The following is a 17917-nucleotide window of genomic DNA, read 5'->3' as shown; positions in this document are numbered from 1 at the left end:
CTCGCAGAATGTGAGGCCAAGTTGGCTAGGACTCACAATGCACGGAAACCATACCGGTAACCGACACACAACGGCAACCAAGCAGTAAGGAGGAGGGGCCACGACTGCCACCGCCTACACCCCATACATTGCAGCACCTGATTTTCAAAAAGGTAGACAAGGCCCTATCGAGAACCTTTCACCCCACACCCCCTCCCCTACTGTCTCGAGAAAGAAAATGCGAGGCGGCATTGACGCGACATCAGCTAATCTTCTGGTACACGAGAAAATACAATGTCTCCTTCTCCACGTTACTAGTCGGACACAGTGATATGCTGGCGTCATTACAAAGAATGGCGGTCGTCGCATCAGGAGGCGTGGGGACAATTCCAGCGTCCATATGAGAGGAATCGCCCGCGTGCACCTTCAGGACGGCCGGGGACGCAGCGTGGTGCAGCAGGTACGTCACATAGTGCCCTCGACTAACAGCATCGCCCCTGTGGCACACAACTGACAAAAGACGATACGTTCGCTCCGCGTTGATGAGAGTCTCATCCGAGCAGATGGCACGCGGAATTATCAAGGTACGCTTGATGCGCACAGTGTTTTCGAGTTTCACGAGTTCGCCCTCGCGTGTCACGACCCAGCGGCGAAGCTGCACGAAGAGAATGGAAGGTAGACGGCCAAGGCGCAGCGTCTTTTTGAGATTCTTCTGACGATCAGAGTCATAGATACGCTCTGTCATGAAGGTGCGCTCAAGAGCTTGCTCAATTGTGCATTCCGGTGCGAAGCCAACGTCCACTGGGAGGCAGTAGTACGTCTCGATCATCACCGACACTCGGTCACGCTGTCGCTCCTTTCCCTGAAGGTGGCTTTCCAGCGTGCCACCAAAGATGCTCGCCAGCAACTTGGATTGTCCTTGCGCATCCTCGTGCTCCCGCACCGCCATTTTTTTTCTTTTCTTCACAATCGTCCAGCCTTTTTGATTGAAAACGGAGGAGGCCTCGTCACCAGAGGAGTCGGCGCAACTATTCGCGTCAGCGGTGCTGCCGGCAGCTCCAGAGGCCATCCGTTTCGTTGGGCTCTCCGTCGCTGGCTCCAACGCCTCCCCGTTGCACAAAGCTTCTTCCAATCCAACCAACTCTTCATGGAGGCGTTCCAGCAGTTTTTGTAAAAACTCCTGCGCGTCCTCCTGTACAGAGCCGTCAAGAATCCGTTGGGAGGGAGCCACCGTGGCGGTCCTAGACGCTCCGTTCGTGGTACTGTTGGCACCGATGGGCGCGCGCTGCATCAAGGTTGGGGCTGTCATTGCTAGCCTCGTGAATCCCGGCTTCCAGTATTGGAGTACCCATTTTCCCAGAATTGCGAGGGTTGGACACAGCTGGCGGGCCTGCGCATCACAGCTGATCGACACTGCCAGTTGCGCAAAAGGGGGAATAAAGACTAGTGCCTGCAAAATTGAGTTCATGAAGCAAAAGTTGCTGCTGTTCACCATACCACGCGGATACGGCAATTCTCTGAAGCTTTGTTGAAGCGTGAAGGCCAGCTGCTTTCGGTGTCCTCCACTTCGACCCCCCTTGGCGCAGATGCTGTGAAAGGTGCCCTCGCCACGTTGCACTTGACTGTAAAGCTCCCGTAGTGGCACGCAGTCCGTGTACACATTGGGCTGGCGTGGTGGTTGAAAGGAGGAGGAGGAGCGGAAACACTCCACAGCCCCGCCGCTGCGGCCATTACAAGAGACAAGAGCCCCTCCTTCGGCTGCGTCAGTGACAGGTTTTTTCCCTTTTCGCTGTCTTCTGCTCCGGGGTTGATTAGGACTGGTCTGCGCCACCTGTGACCCTGGTGGCCCTCCCATCGGATCTGACGTACACCGGGGGGGGGGGGGAAGGGAAGGCGCGAAGGTTCCGAGTGCCAACCAGAGGAGTACTTCACGAGAGAGAGAGGATGAACTGCCAGGTGGTCCTGTCTCCTTGTGACTTTACTGTTACCAGACGATGACTCTTCACAGTGTATATGTGCGTTGACGAGCGCACTGTGTTGATGATGTTGCTGCGTATGAAACTTTACGAACCCTTTGAAATTCTCTCCCCCGTCTACACTCATCTCCACACGACACATATAACTCCGCGTGTGTGTGTGTGTGTGTGTCGAGAGGAATAAGTTTGTGTGGATCTTTTAAAAATAAAACATATATATTCACACTCTGGACACCTTAACGCACAGAAACCAGCACCTAGTCCAGCAACAACCAGAAAGAGTAGTCACCCCGCCACGCAAGAAAAAAAAAACAAAGAGGGAAGGTGTGTTGAGAATGCATAGCCGCCAAGACCAAAACAGAGAACCCAGACCCGCCTCAGTAGACATGAGTGATGATCACCGCTAGAGAGAGAATGGCAGCTGCTACTTCGTCTGGAGTGGTTTGTACTTGTCACGAACTGGAGTCTGGCGGGGCGACACAAAAAGACGCATGATCGAAGCGCGGACTCCACAGACCCACTGGAAGACTATCCGTGTTTCTTCATTTTGTTGGTTTGTTCGCCTCTATTGGTGTCTCTACCAGAGAAACGGGAGGTCAGTGCAACCCATCCACGCGCGTCACCAGCTCCTCACGCGAAGCTGCGGTTACATGCATCACGATCAAAAAAGTGAGCCATGTACCTTTCCTCGCCGCCGCCATCGCCGCCGCCGCATTTTTCGCTTCATATGTTTGGCGCTGGGGCATTTCTTCGCTCTTTTACCGTCTCGTAGGGGCCAAAAAAAGAAATGGCGCATGGAAACTGTGCGCCAACATTACAAACCGACAGAGGCGGCCACACCATCACACACACACACAGAAGCCTTTAAAAGCGCATCACCCTTCGACGTTTGCGAGAATGGCCATAAGTAGACCGCTGAGGGAATATAAAGAGGGGCGGGGCAGAATATCAAGTAGTGTCACAGAGGGAACCTCTCTCTCTCTTTTTTTTTACGGTAGCGCACATGAGCACACCCATGTGTGCAACGCTCACCACCCCTCTATCAGGCACAAGGAGTCATTCAAGTCCTCTACACATCCAATTGCTTTACCCCCTCCCCTGCGGAAAAAAAAACTGAAACCCCCCGCAAAGGGGTGCAGGGACGCTAAAGTGGGAAGTGGCCACAGAGAAGAGGCAGGTAAAGGAGTGGAGGCGTCAAAGGCACTCGTTTTCTTTCACACAAAGCAACGAAAAATGAGACCCCACACGGGCTGGTGTCTGTGTTGCTGCGGAGTTCCCCCTCCCCCCTCCCCCCATCCCCCGGGGAGGGAGAGCGTGACAGACGGAGCCACCGTCTTAAGCGGTGCCGAGCTTCTGGCCAGACTGCACGGCGTTCATCAGTGTGACCAAGTACCTCTTCAAGTTCGAAATGCTGGAAGAAAGCTCTACGGTATGAGTGCCAATCTTTCTGCTCTTGACGTCAAGCATTTTCGATAATACCGCCTCCGTCACCTCTTCCCAGCCTGACTCGTTTTCATCCGAGACAGAACAGCGGAACAGCGCCGATAGGGTAGCCGCATCCTGTGGGCTTAGTGACGGAGACTTCACTTCCAAACAAAACCAGAGCAGCTGCGCGCAGCAGTTCAACATGGCCGAGGCTTGTCGCAGTCGCGATTTGGCTCGCGTCGTCGCGTCGGCCTTCTCCTGCAGTAGCGAGTAGCTTTCCTGAAAGAGCACCTCCACCGCCGTCGCGTCAGCGGGGCTTCGGTCGCGGAAACGCGCCAGCAGTCGCTTCTCCACCGCGCGAAACAGTGCTGCAGCCTGGTCGAGCGAAGTCAAGGCGGTGTCCACCTCTTTCCGAATCGCCCAGTGCGTGTCAACCACTGCGAGAAAATCGGGAACCGGCAGATTGTGCGGAATCTCAAATCTCAACTCTCCATCACCACTGCAGTGGAGCTGTACACGTCGTTTGACTTCGGAGGCCAGCAGCCATAAACCTTCCATGGTGGATCCCTGAAACTTGAAGCGGGCCGCGTTCTTAGACACCAGCACAGTCGCATCGCTGCCGTTCAGGTAGTTCAGCGAGAGGATGTTTGACGCCACGTTGCCAAGCAGGGCCATATCCGAGAATATTTCCGTGAGTAAAGGCGGCGGGCTGTGGTCGGTGTTGAGCTGCAGGGAAAAGGCCGTGTTCTTTACAGGGGGGACGGGGCGAGCTACCAACAAGAGCGGCGCCAACGCAACGTGGTCCGTGGTCTCGTATTCGCGTCTCTGACCACGATACACGGCCACCACCACCACCTCCAGCGATGAGGGAATAATCAAGTCCCTGTCCTGGATGGCACTGACACTGAAGGTGCGCTGGACGCTGCTCCCTGGAGTGATATGCTCAAGGGCGCACTGAGTCGGCGTTACTATCAGCGGCGGTACTGACTGCAGAACCAAAGACACTTGGCTGACGTCGCTCTTGTGGGTCTGCAGCGTAACGGTGAACTCAGCGCTGTTGTCAATCGTGTTGACACTAGAGAACTCACTGGTGATGGAAAGCGTCATGGCGACAGCGGCCGTCCTAGAGCTCGGCGCTGCACCTGCCGTGGTGGCTGACGACACATCTTTCATCTCCACTTTGCCGTCGGCCTGTGCTTTCGGGCTTGCGGCACCTGTGGATCTTGGCGAGACTCCTGGAATGGAAAAGGGGTCATCCTTGTCGGCATCATCATGGCCGGTCGCTGCATTGCCAAGGTACTGTTGAATGAGCTTCTCCCAGTGCTTCAAATCTTGGACAATCTCCGTGTAGGACGACGAGTTCGTATCGAGAGATTTGGGGCGATGCTCGACTGGGTCCGTTCCAAGGTAGTTGATGCTGAGGGCGCCCTCTGATGACAGACACACGATCATGCCCTTCACTCCGCACAGCGAAGCGACTGAGAGGTGTAAGGGTGCGGTACCACCGGCGAGAGAAGTGCTCCACTGCAGTTCTGTGTCAGAGTAGACTTGCACAAGACCGTTTATCGTCCCCACGAGCAGGTTGTTGTACGGAATGTCAGGCAACGGGTACACGCACATGGACAACGCCTCAACATCAATTCGACGCATCAGGCGTGGTTCACCGCTGTCGTTGAGGACGTACAAAACCGAGGTGCAAAGAACCACAATATCCACATCGTCATTCGGCAGGCCACGTGTGAGCCGACATACCTCGATGTCGACTGCGTCTTCGCCCAGATTGAACGCCCAGAGTGGACCAAGGTTTGGCGAGCAAGTTGCGGCCACGGGATCCGCCGTTGTCGCTGCCGCGCTCTCCGCAGTACTGCCCAACACGATCGAGCTGTAGCTGTAGCTGAGCAGAAACATAGATGTGTTGCACGTCAGAAGAGCATCACGATGCGCGTTGTAGCGAATCGGTCCAGGGATCAAAAATTGATTTGGAGGTAAAAAGGTGCGATACAGAACGCCGGTGTAGTCCAGAATGGTGAGCAGGCCATCCATGGACTGCACACAGATCATTCTGTAGTCACTGTTACCAAAGCAGCCAGACGCGAAGTTGTAGGCGGTGGACTGCAGGTGAACTGTACTCTGCACCGTGAGCGTGTAAAAAGCATCCAAATCCCTGAGCTGCGATGGCTGTGGTGTCGCGTCCGCGTCGCTGGTGTCACCACTTTGGGCATTCCGTTCGTTGGCCCCACCACCCTGCGCAGTCATCTCGAGAAACATGAGGGTGCGCGGAAACAGCACTGCCAGCACGTGAGGGGGTAGAGGCGTCCGTTTAGGACAAAAAGGGCCGCACTCCAACTGCACAATCGGCTCATCATACTTCTTTTCAAACAAAACATCGCCCGGCGGCATTTGACCCTGGGAGGCGCTCGGGCTCAATAGGCGTAGTATTCCTTGGAAGGATCCAATTATAATCTTATTATCGACCGCATCGACATCCGAATCGACAAGCGCGACGGCAGTGGTGCTGAACTCCTCCCCTGGAAAGGAGGTGTACCAAAAGTCACGCAACTGAAAGAGAGAGCCCATTGCGTAGGACTAAATCTCAGGTGTGTCTCACAAGAAACGGGGGCGGAAGGGGTGATTGGCGGAGGGGCATAAGCGCACCAGGGACGAGGCAGAAAAAGGGGGAAGAAAATCAAAACAAACCGCCGAGGTCCTGCCGAATGTGCTGCTTCCCTTAACTCGCGATAACATCAAGAGTAGACCACCCACCCCTACATGCGTATATATATATGTACACATATATATATATATAACGAGGAGACAAGAAACTACGACACCGTTGATGTTTCCTATGATGCTCGCGCGGTTGCGCTGTAGGTCTGTGTGTGTGTGTGTATGAGGACCACTGAATGATGCCTGTCGATTCAGATGGGTCCGCTGCGTTCTCAGCGGCAGAGTGATGAGGCAGAGAAGAAGTTTGACGCGAAGCAAAGGCCAGAAAATGATTTGATTTCCACACGAGCATAATCAGGAGACCTTGAGCACCGTATAGTATCATGTAGACTCGCATCATGGAGTATGTGCGATTTTTGAATTTTGCAGTAGGTCAGAAGCCCACTTCCAGCTTCACATACGGAGAGCACCGTTCATCTCAAAGCTGGAGGCAGAGACACTCCTCTGCGGCATACAGGAAGCGATACCGTCAGTCTCTACCTACAGGAGCACATAAAACCTACGCTCCCCCTCCCACTTCTCCCTCTTTTCATCGCCCCATTGTTGCACCGGAAGATAGAAGTGTCCCTTTTTCGTCACCAAACGTGCCAATATCCAATTTCTTCTGTTGTTTCACAAAACAAAAAAGAAAAGCAATGAGCATAACGCAATGGGCAACACTGAAAAATGTAGGGGAGATGCAAAGAGAGTAGAGAGACTCCCAGTTTTTAGAAAACATCTCCACAAGCGCACGCTGGGGAGGAAAGAGATGCCCCAGCCAGCGGAGGCGCACACCTTGCTAAGATCAGCGTATTGAACAACCCACAGTGAGACAAAAGAGGTCCAAGTCGACGACAGCCTTTGTGTGTGTGTGTGTGTGTGTGTGTATGTAAGTGCATGTATAATCCAGCTCATGGACAAAGCGGCAAAAAAAAATAATCATGAGATTTCTCGACATACAACACGTCATCAAACACCCTCTCACACTACCAATCCCACTCATCCTCCGTACGCGTCTGCGGTTTAGCAGAGGTGGCTTCGCCGTCAGTGCCCTTGAGCGGGTTCACAGGGTGACTTGGCATCAGCCTGGTGTCAGAAAGAGCGGCGCTAGAAGCGTTCCCTGTCGGTGAATTCACGCCGGCCGGAAAAGAAGCAGTGGCCTTGGGAGTCGGCGAGCTGTGAGACGTACTCGACCAGACAACTTGCCCCTGGTATACAGGCGAGTATAGTGATGTCGTCGCAGTGACCCGAGCCGCTGACGTCGAGACGCGCGACTGTGGGTCATGTCGGCCATCGCTTTCAAGATGGCTGTACCGGCCCTCGTTCTCTGCAGGGATGCCTACCTCGCTCTCAGCCGGAGCTTGCAGCGCGTTTTGAACTATTCGGGAAATTCCTTCGTGTACTTCATCAAAAGCACTCTTAGTCTCGCTACCGGCCTCCGCTATACATCGCTGAAGGCCGGTGGCGTAGGTGGACACGGTGGACGACACACCAGCCCACTTCTGCACAAAGGTGTTTCGCATCCCCTCAACGTCTGTGCTTTGAACAGCCTCGGTAGCGTGGTGAGCCAATTCCGCCGTCTTCTGTGACACAGCGCCCCAGCCACTATACAGCGCGGAGTACCAGTCGCTGCCACCGCGGCCGTTCGACGACATCTCGTGCGACTGCCCATTCGCGCCCACGCCGGCGAAGCGATTCGGATTCGTCTGAGCCGATCCCGACGTGTCCTGCACACCCTTGAGACGCGCATACCACGCAGGCGGCTTCCACGCGGCCTCATTGAAGGGCTTGCCGAGTGCCTCGGACGCGAGCATGTCGGCGTAGCGAAGAGCTGGGAGAGACTCGTAGCGGGCCTTTAAAGGTGTCCGAGGAACTCCATTTGCTTCAAAATACAGTCGAGCACGGCGATTGCCACCACACTCCATCTGGCGCAGCTTCTCTGGCTTCCAGTTCGTCCAGCCATCCATAGTGGAGCTGCGGACAAACGAGAGATGCACGCCCAAGCCACGGTGCTGGCCACTGCAATTCAAGCAAATGAAGGTACCATGCATCACATCGCACCACTGCGGCGAGGGGACTCCACACTCGAAGCACTGCTTGCATTCGGGGTCCTTGGCGATGATAGCCTGAAATGCCTGTTCATCCTGAGGGTTGACGTAGGTGGATCGATTCATTCTCGCAAGAGTAAAAGAGAGGAAACCGGGTGCGTGGTGTTAGAGGTTGCACGCTAAACGCAGAGGCGAAGCCACGAATAGAAGCGCGAGTACGTATACCGGACTCCAGGTCAGTGTAAAGTGAGGCTAGTTTTATTAGAGCCCAGAGCAGCCTCGTTTTTTTTTTACCACAAAAGCTACGCAGCTAATAAGAGCTGGGACAAGGTACAGAGATGCCGCCAATAATTAAAAGGTGTGTGTGTGTGTGTGTGTGTTTAAATGATGTTGACCAGCCAAAGCAGACCAACAACCGAGCCTAAAGAGCAAAGGAGTGGTGAGTAGCTGAGTGGGGAGAGGAGGGAGAGAGGGAGGGGGGTCAAGTAAGAGGAGGAAAGAGCGAGGTGACCGAGAGTTCTGTTCTCTTCTTCTTTTCGTTTTACTTCAGCGCGTGTACAGAACCCTCTTGAAGGAAAAGAACATCGAAGTTGGTGATGGGTTGCGAAGAGGAAAGTGAGGAGGTGAAGCGCCATGGTCGTTGAGCTCCACACGAGAGCAGCAACACCCCGCACCTGTTCCTCACCTTTCGGGGGAAGATTGGCACACAGAGTAGACTACAAAAGACGACTGCACCCAAGTTGGTGGCCGCCAGGAGGAGGAGGACCTTACTGGAGTTGCTCAGATTCTGGTCGCGCACAAAGTCATTGAGTCCTTTAAGATTTGTGAGAGAAAAATGAGGGTCATCATATGGTGTCTCATCAGACCCGCGCTCTGATTCCCAAACCCGCCGCTCGTCTGTTGTCCGCCTCCTCAATCACCTCCCCAAGAGGTTTCTCTCAAACGCCGCCGCTGCCAACAAACCACATGTGGGTAACATATACATACAGACATGAACATGTATGTATATTACCATCCTTTTCGTGTAGGATTGCTTTCTATGCGTGCAGCAGCGAATACAAATCACTGCCGGTGATCTTTGGCATGGACATTTGCACCAAAAAATAACAGGGAAATCGAGGTCTACGGACTGCGCTACACATGGGGAGGGGAGGGGAGGGGAGGGAGCGCGAATAAACGCACAGCTCGCTGGCATTAACGCGGTGCACAACCGCCACTAGATATACATTGACTTGCTTATACATGTGGTTCAGCGACAGACTCGGTGCTGGTTCGCGCAACACAAGATCGCCCCTCTGCTCGGTTCGAAGCGAGGCGAATTTTAGACATCTGCGATGCACTCAAGAAACGGTGCTCTCCGTCTCCGCTTTTCTTTTCGGGCAGAGCCACGACTTACCCAGGGAGAACATTAGAGAAACCAGTTGTGATCCGCGACGCTGATTCACTGCAGATGGGTACCACGTTATATCAAGTGTTCTCTTCCTCCTCGGTGGGATGCAACTGGTCAATGGTGGCTTCGCGCAGCTTTCGATTCGGCTGCATCTTGCGTTTGGACCTGTACCACTCCCTTCGCAGCTTCATCAGCTTCTCCTTCTCACTTTGGCCAGCAGGGCCTCGTTTGCCTTCTTCGGCCCTCGAGCCCGCTGTGGGTGGTCGACCGTTGCCGGTGTCTGTCGTACCGCGCTGATTGGGCGCCGGCGACTGTTGGCCCAATCGTTTGCTCACAGTCGCTTCTCGCACCTCCAGGTCGCCGATGCGGGCCTCGTACACCTGACGCAAGAAACCGATCTTGGAGGTGAAATCTTCTTGCATTTTAGCAATTTGTTCTTGTTGGCGCTGAAGCTGCACAGCCTGACGAGCCATCGCAGCCTCCGAGGTGGCGTTTTCAATACGAGAGCCGCCCCGCCCCTCTAAGGGGGAACTCGGGCTCTCTGCCCTCGACAGCGAAGATGAGCGGGAGTTGCTCTCCGGGCCGGCTAAGCTCTCCGTGAAGGAGTTGGAGGACGTCACCTGAGCGCGATGTCCGCCGGGGCGACTACCAGTCGGTAAGAGGGCGACCTCAAAGTTGTACTCCCGCCGCTCCGTCATTGACGCACGATTGGTGAGACCAGCGGCGATTTCCTGCTCGTCCGCGCGGGGCGTCGTCGACGCTGAGAGCGTCAGTATTTTGAGAAAGGCTCCCATCTCGTCATCAAGTGCCAACGCGCGCTGTAGCTCATCCATTGCTTCGTCGATGTGGGTCATTAGATCGAGAAAAGTCGAGATGGACTCGAAGGGCGGCACATCGGCTTCGTCGCTGTCTGCCCTTACAGGATCGACAGAGACACCTACAACCCCAGTAGAGTTGTTCGAGTCCCGTGCCAGCACCGATCTTAGACTGCCGCGGGCCGTTGCCATCGAGGCACGTTGCCCTTGAGGAGGGAAAGCAGATCGGCCAAACGGCAGGCTCCGACCAGCAGATAGCGTAGGCAGCATCACAGAGGTGGAGCGTGCCCCATCCTTCTCTAGTGCTGTCGTCTCGCTCGCAATCGTCATCATCTGCGAGTCCGCCATACTAGCCTGTGCGCCTGGGATAGCTGAAGAGCTACTACCAATTCTCACGATGCTGTTGCGGGAAGCCACCTCAGGGGCTTCAGCACTGTTTTGCCGGTTCTGGTCTGTCAAATGGTATCCGCGCAACGCAGCCAGCGTGTACCCACCCTTCCAGCGCTGCGTGGTGATATTGCCGAAGTGATCCACCGAGGTGAGGTTTCCGTTCGGGAAGGTCACGCGTATGCGGCGTACAACCTCAGATGTGTGCTGCTGGAGCTGCGAAAGAATGGCGCGGGCATTCCGCAGCTTTGCGTTATGCAGGTCGTAAAGGCGAATATGCTGGAAGGAGAGATACAGGATCTTTTTGCGCTCCTGTAGTGCACCCATGAGCTCCTGTGCTGTCTCCACCACCGTGTCCTTTACGGCAGTGAATCGACCCATAAGCTGCTGGAAGTTCGACTCGAGCATCCCGAGTTTAAACCGCACGCTTGGCTCGACTGCCATGTACGCTTCGCCGGTTCGTCTGCCTTGGCTGCACCGCATCAGAACCCCCCGTACATCCGTGATGAGCCCACGTGAGCCTCGAAGCTGCTCACTGAGACTGTCCATGGTTTGCCGAAACGTGATGCGCGCAGGGTTCAGACTTTCCTGCACCTTCATCTCCCCCGTCACCTGATGATACGCGCCCTTGCAGTGCCCCTCTAAACCCGTGTTGAGTTGATGAAAAAGTACCGCCATTTGCTCCTTCAAGGCTGTGCTTTGCTTCTTGAGCACTTTGTTGTGCGTCTCGAGCAACTCGACCGCCTTTCCGTGATCGTACGCGACCTGGCCAACGTTTTCCAGCAGCTCCTTTAGCTGTGTCCGCTCCTCCTCAGACGAGGTGAGCTGCTGCTTCACCTGTCGGAGCTCGCGCTGGAGGAGACGCACCTCGGCGAAGTGGAAGTGCTCGTCGTTATGATCATCCGCGAAGACCACACCAAAAAAGCAACTGAGCAGACGGCCAAGCTCAGCAGTTCTACGGAACAGTCGAGAAGAAAGCAGCAACAAATCCGTCACAGGCAGTGACGAGGGCAGCTCTCTCTCCAGCTGAAAAAGGATATCCTTGAAGCTCACCACGTCGTAGACGTCGCCGGCCACGAGGCGAAGGCAGGACTGAATCATTTGTCGGAGAGTCACAAGATTTTCGAACTGCTCGCTCGCCAGCGGATCATAGGCGTACTCGAGGGTGCTGCAACCAGGTACAAAAGTTGCCTCCGTCTGCACCTCATGTTGGGCGCGCTGGCGACCCTTGAAGGCACGCCCCCCTGTGTTGGCGACTACTTCCGTCATGCCGCTGAGACGCTGGGAATGCCAGCGGCTAGAGTCTGAGAGATGGATCTTTCGTGCTTGTATGAGTCTACGCGTACCGTTTCACACAGCATTCGTCTGTTCCACCCCCCGCCCCCGTCTTCTCTTTTTTTTCTCTCTGCACCTTCCCCTCGCCACTTTGGGGACAGCGGGCAGTCCCTCTTTACCTCTAGTGTGACACACCTGACACTCAGTAGCGCTTTTCTTCCTTTTTCTTTTGCGAAGACTTGAGGTATCGGAAAACAAAAAAAGAGGCAAGAATGTATGTGGATTTATATAAAAGGCGTATGGTGTTCCTGTGATGAAGTAAGGGCGCAGCGACCCATACGACTTCTCAACCTCTCTTTCTCACACAGAGGCGCGCCCAAACGAATCCCACTTGAAACGTGGAAGACAGTCGTGGAGCCTTTTGTGCTCTAAAAATGTTTCGCGAAAAAAGAGAATGAAAAGCCCCTCGAAAGAAGAAAAGAGAGGGAAGCAGTCGAGGACAGTGATGTAGGGTGTAGAAACTAGGCTGGCATTTTTTTGTATCACAGTGTACCCTCCCTCTCAAAGCGAGAGAAAAAAAAGGCATTAGCGCACAGTCCTAGCAGGGATGTGAATGTCGATGTGGATTGGGTAGGCTTCCATGGCCCCAGAGCCCGATTTTTTCGCTCTTTCTCCCCCAGTCGGCCCGACCGCGAATGAGGGCGCCCACGCAGCTCGCAGTAGCCTATTCGCGAGGCGCGTACGTCAACTAGAGAGAGAAACAATGAGAACGAAAAAAATGTGCGAACGGCAAAAGGGGGTTCTGCAAAACCGCGCACACCCAACAAGTTGGTCGGCACCACACAACTGCGGGGAGAAGGGAGGGAGAAGGGGGGGGGGGGAAGGAGTTCCCCCACAGGCAGTGAATATCAAGCGAAACCCCCTCACCCAATGGCTTCCTCATCGACATATAAACACACACACACACACACACACATAGACAATATATATAAATACATATATGCGGGGTGCGACGTGCCAAGACGGAGTTGCAGCTGTACGGTTGACATTGATTGCTTTGCTTTGACACAACTAGTGTACATAAATAACTGAGCCCAGCACAGAATTGTGCAAGATCACTTTGACGTTGGGCCACAGCCACTTGAAGACCTAAGAAACGGAGTAAAGAAGACACCTGCATGCAATCAGCGGCACACGTACGGCCACCACCCCCACCCCCTTTCTTTGTGTTGTAACCCTCGACATGAGCTGCTATGAAAAATTCACATTTTTTTCATCTATTCGAAGATATCATCATCTTCTGAAGCGCAACCAGCGGAGGTCGTCTGTAGAAGAGATTACCAGAGATAATCTCCGTCAACATCTTGCGCCCGCTCGCTGTATTGAGAAAGATGGCTATTGTACTCTCCGCCGGTTCTACTTCATTTTCCTTCATGTTGCTAAGCACCTCGTACACAAAACGCTCTTCGCGCCCAACGAGGGTCTGTAGAATACTGTTGTAGCAGAACACATCCAGCGCAACGTAGTTGACCCGGGCCATTTCCATCAGTTTCATCACCGACACGACGTCGTCCTGCCGACGAGCTGTCTCCAGGAGCACATGATAACACTCGGTGTCCGCATCGAGGGTGCCGTCGCATTGTATCTCCTGGAATAGTTCTTCCACCCTATCGTATTGGCCGTGATTAAGATAGTACTGCATCATGATCGCATAGCACGACACATCTGCGGCTGGGGCACTAGAGGTAAAGGCATCGCCTTGCTTTTTGCCTAGGCGATCGAACCAGGTCTGAATGCTGGCATTATCTCGGACAAGAAAGAATCGCAAGACGGCACGGTAGAAAGCGATCGTCAAGGCGGCGTAATTGCTCACCATCTCGTTTGCGTAGGCGACCACTCTCTCCACCGGGGTATCCGGCTTGGATGTAAAGTCTTCTAGACGGATGCAAAACGTTTCTTCGTTGGCGGCTGCAGTAGAGTAGGGCTGTACCATAGAAATGTATACGCCTTCCGCAAATGCTGCCTTGTCCGGCTTTTTGTAGGCGTAGCGCAAGACGATGTTGCAGGTGTCGGTGTCAGGCCATGCGCCAGTTGGGTGAATGCCCATGCGCATCTGCTCGTACTCGGCAAAGACTGCCTCTTCTTCGTCCACGGCGCAAAAGACGCGAAGAAGGGCGTTCATATGTGAGGTACCGATGAGGATCCTCCGCGATCTCAGCCCTTCAATCAGATCCTTTGCCCAACTGAGGTCCTTTGCCGCACCACACACCTCCAGCAGCTGAAGAACGAGGGGGGCGTTGGGCGCCATGCCACTATTCTGGTAGTCTTCGCACACCTCCTTTGCGCGCTCGTACTCGTGAAAGAAGATACACGCCTTGATCATCTGTCGCCATGTCTCCAGGTTCGGTTTGACAGCACTGCTGCGCATATTGCCCATACCCTCCTCGTCTTCAGCTTGGAGTGCCTCTTCCAAGAGGGTACCGGGATCGGTGCGTTGCTTTTCATCACTGTTGTCTTTACCTACACCCAATCCAGTAGAAAACATCGAGGAAAAGTGGTCACTGCTGCTGCAATGGTTAGCAACTTCGTTGGCGTGAAGAATCATGTCGTTGTACACGTAGAACACCCGCCTGTCCTTGCAGCTGATGAGAATGCTGAGAGCTTTGTTGTATGTGTAGGTGTCCGGCCACGCCTGTATGGAGCGCATCTCGCGCAACAGTGCCATGACAAGTTCAGCGATGGCGCCCAAACCACGCATAACCTGCTCACTGCTGCGACGCTCTGTCGAGAAGGCGCCCGTGCCTCGCACGTAGTCGAGCCGCTGCTCACAGACAGTGAGCATGTAGTTGTACGTCTCCACATCCGGGACGAGGCCCTTCTTCTTCATCTCCTCAACAAACTGAAAGGTGCGGTCGTAGTCTCCATTCTTGCTTGCTGCCTTCAGGATCGTGTTGTAGCTCCGATTCGTGGGCTTCAAGTTAAGCGAGAGGAGTTCCTGAAACACCTTCAGCGTCTCTGCGTAGGGTGCTGACTCCACCAGCACGCTCATTAGACAGTTGTACGTGTTCACATCGCGCGGAACCTCGAGCGTTTTCATCTCCTCGACAAGGAAGGTTGCCTGTGCCACGTCATGGACAGCGGCACAGTACCCTAACAAGGTGTTGTACACCGTCGTCTCGGGCACGAGTCGAAACTGCTCTCGTAACTGCTGGTAGAGGAGGAAAGCCCGGTTGTACTGGGCGGAGCGCTCGCATGCACGGAACAGCAGCACATAACTCTCCATGTTGGGACGAACGCTGGTGTTCTCCTTGAGACCTTCCCGCTTCAATTCTTCATAAAGGGTGAAGATGACGCCATCCGTGTAACGTACGACGCGTCTCATCAGGTGGTTGTACGTCTGTGTGTTCATGGGAATGCCCTCGCTGTGCATGCGGTGATGCACAAAAGCGACGAGCTGTCGAGAATCTTCGTAAGAGGAGTGCTTGGAGAGAAGCGCGTTGAAGCTCGCGGTGTACGGCGCGCACTGCATCACGAGTTGATACGTCTCATCGTGGTCATCACTTGTAGCGGTGCGGCCTTGCTGATCCCTCGCCGGTGCAGTCGATTGGACAAAGCGGTCCTCGGTGCCGTCACGACGGCGAATGAACAGCTCCGCCGGAGGCCGCTTAGTGAGATACATAGAGACGTCGAAGGGGTGAAGAGATCGGCTGAATCTGTCGTTGTTGTTTCCCGCACCCCTCCCCCCGCCTTTTGCCTTTTTTTTCAAAGTGTATGTGGTGCAGAAGAGATGAACCCCCTCTCTCCCTCCCCCAGATGAAATACGAACCCTCACAACGACACCACCGATCCACAGCGAGACCTCAACAGCGGCACTCTCGCACGGCGGGCAACCGCTATTATTTTTTTTCTTTCTGTGGGCCAATTTTGTGAAGGAAAATGAGTGCCCTCGTCGTTGTCAAATCGATGAGAGGCGTAGACCCTCGGAAAGAAGCATGTGTGAGAGAAGAAAGAGAGGAGTGGTGGATCATCTCTAAGAGGAAGGTAAACAGGAGGAGGGGGGGGGTGAGCCAGCGCTGCAATTCCATCACCCCCCATCCCAACCCTCCTCCGCCCGCCAGCCGTTTTAGTGAGCAACCATAGTTATAAATATAAACATGTATTTGGTTGCTTGACCACGGCATGCAATTCCCTCAGGGCCTGGAAACGTATCACTCATTGATGTAGGAGTCCAGGACAGCAGCGCAAACGCAGACGCTGATCCCCACATGACCAACAAGCATCCCCCTTCCTCCTCCTTCTTCTCCCCCTGGGAATGCTCATTATCAGATGGACACCCCGGCCATTGCCCCCATGTGCCCGCCTTTGCTCATCATTTCATAGACTTTGGGTCCTTGACCGGAGGCACATCAGATGACAGAAAGGTAAACAAAAGGGGTGAGGCAGCGGAGAAGTGGCGGAACACGGCGTTAATGCACACCATCCCCCCTTCCCTCCCCCCAACCACACACGCGCAAACCCCACGACCTTCACACAATGTTTTGCAGATCAGCGACGAAGTTGATATGCTGCTCAATCATCTCCTTGAAGGGGATCTCCTTTTTCAGGGCGTCTTCCTCGCGCTTGAAGACAAAGTGCTTGCCGTCTGCAGACATCGCCCACTCCCGCTCTTCACCGATCTCCCTTACCTTCGCCACCGAGTCCACCATCAGAATCCGCTGGGCGTCGGGAATCGAGAGCTGAGTGTACGACTTGGGAATGCAGTTGGCGACCTCGTCGCGCACGGTCTGCTCTAGCATCTCCACAACAGGCAGGTATTCATTCGACGGCACTTTCTTACGTGAATTGAGAAGTTTGTTGTAGCTTCCCTCCATCAAGTATCGCTCCAGACCGACAGCGAAGCGCACGTACAGGTTCGAGGCATGGGCGGCAAATGGAATCTTCTCCATCTCAGAGTGAAACTCGGCAATACGACTGCACACGAGCAGTCGAATGAGGTTGAGGCCGAGAAGCATCAGATACTGCGGCGACTCAGGTAGCTCTTCGGTACCAATGTCGCTGTAATACAACTGTAGTTGGTTGAAGTACACCTCGAAGGAAGCAAGGTCTTTTTGATGCGCCGAGGCCATGACACCGAGCTCAAGGTAGTCGCGCGCGAGAGAGAGCTCCTCGCTCCGTGTGCTGCTGCTAGCGCCGGGATTCAAAAAAGTGGGGAACACGATAATGCGACGCTTGATGTCCGCGAGCAGTTGGTTGCACTGGGCTACATTTTTCGTCTCATATGCAGTTTTAAGCCGCTTCACATCCTCCGAGACCTTTCTCACGGTGATGGACAAGTCCCCGACGGCGGACATGGTACGCAGGCGCAAAAAAACAACAAGGGAATCACTGAGGAGCAAGAAGAGAGACGTGACGCGATTGGTGGATAGGCGAATAGCACAGGAAAAAAAGGACACACGAAAGGCTGCCAATCTCCAAGGCGATGGCGACTAAGAGCAGCACTAAAAGAGACAAAAAATGCAAACAGAGGAGGATGTATAAGATGCGATGGTGTGGTGTGGTGTGGTGTGGTGAGAAGCGCGACGGAAGGTTTGTTCAACATGAAGACGGCCGCACATAAACACAGACCACACACACAAAAAAAAACGCACTACCCATTACACGTGCACTCGGCCGGTGAACGAGGACCCCTAGTTTACAGCAGTGGCCTGCACTTCAGCATTTGAAGAGGTGAATCCAGTTCTACACTGGAGACGAGGGAGATGCAGACGGGCATCACACAACGTTTCCTGTTCCAGATCATCTGAGCTGCTTTTGAGAGGACACCATGTCCCCCGTAGGGATTCTCCCACTTCAGAGACAGGCGCACAAGTCTCACATTCCCTTTGCTTTTTGCTCCATTCCCAAAGATCGAGATGG

General features: G+C 54.2%; 6 protein-coding genes across 6 annotated transcripts; all 6 read right to left on the bottom strand.

Annotated features, from left to right (window-relative positions):
- Window positions 1–241: 241 nt before the first annotated feature.
- On the bottom strand, window positions 242–1834 carry JKF63_02486 (uncharacterized protein; the record flags this gene model as incomplete). The annotated part of the gene is made up of 1 exon (XM_067898511.1): window positions 242–1834. The coding sequence occupies one exon, from the start codon at window positions 1832–1834 to the stop codon at window positions 242–244; it is 1593 nt and encodes a 530-aa protein (XP_067754668.1).
- Window positions 1835–3290: 1456 nt separating this feature from the next.
- On the bottom strand, window positions 3291–5957 carry JKF63_02485 (uncharacterized protein; the record flags this gene model as incomplete). Its single annotated transcript, XM_067898510.1, has 1 exon — window positions 3291–5957. The coding sequence occupies one exon, from the start codon at window positions 5955–5957 to the stop codon at window positions 3291–3293; it is 2667 nt and encodes an 888-aa protein (XP_067754667.1).
- Window positions 5958–7072: 1115 nt separating this feature from the next.
- JKF63_02484 (uncharacterized protein) lies at window positions 7073–8260 on the bottom strand (the record flags this gene model as incomplete). The annotated part of the gene is made up of 1 exon (XM_067898509.1): window positions 7073–8260. The coding sequence occupies one exon, from the start codon at window positions 8258–8260 to the stop codon at window positions 7073–7075; it is 1188 nt and encodes a 395-aa protein (XP_067754666.1).
- Window positions 8261–9601: 1341 nt separating this feature from the next.
- On the bottom strand, window positions 9602–11995 carry JKF63_02483 (uncharacterized protein; the record flags this gene model as incomplete). The annotated part of the gene is made up of 1 exon (XM_067898508.1): window positions 9602–11995. One exon carries the CDS (start codon window positions 11993–11995, stop codon window positions 9602–9604), a length of 2394 nt encoding a protein of 797 aa, XP_067754665.1.
- A 1279-nt stretch (window positions 11996–13274) lies between these two features.
- On the bottom strand, window positions 13275–15680 carry JKF63_02482 (uncharacterized protein; the record flags this gene model as incomplete). The annotated part of the gene is made up of 1 exon (XM_067898507.1): window positions 13275–15680. The coding sequence occupies one exon, from the start codon at window positions 15678–15680 to the stop codon at window positions 13275–13277; it is 2406 nt and encodes an 801-aa protein (XP_067754664.1).
- Window positions 15681–16527: 847 nt separating this feature from the next.
- Window positions 16528–17352, bottom strand: JKF63_02481 (uncharacterized protein; the record flags this gene model as incomplete). The annotated part of the gene is made up of 1 exon (XM_067898506.1): window positions 16528–17352. One exon carries the CDS (start codon window positions 17350–17352, stop codon window positions 16528–16530), a length of 825 nt encoding a protein of 274 aa, XP_067754663.1.
- Between the last annotated feature and the right edge of the window lie 565 nt (window positions 17353–17917).

This window comes from Porcisia hertigi, chromosome 32 (assembly GCF_017918235.1).
Source record: "Porcisia hertigi strain C119 chromosome 32, whole genome shotgun sequence".
Lineage (NCBI taxonomy): Eukaryota > Euglenozoa > Kinetoplastea > Trypanosomatida > Trypanosomatidae > Porcisia > Porcisia hertigi.
This window is presented reverse-complemented; position numbering and strand designations above follow the sequence as displayed.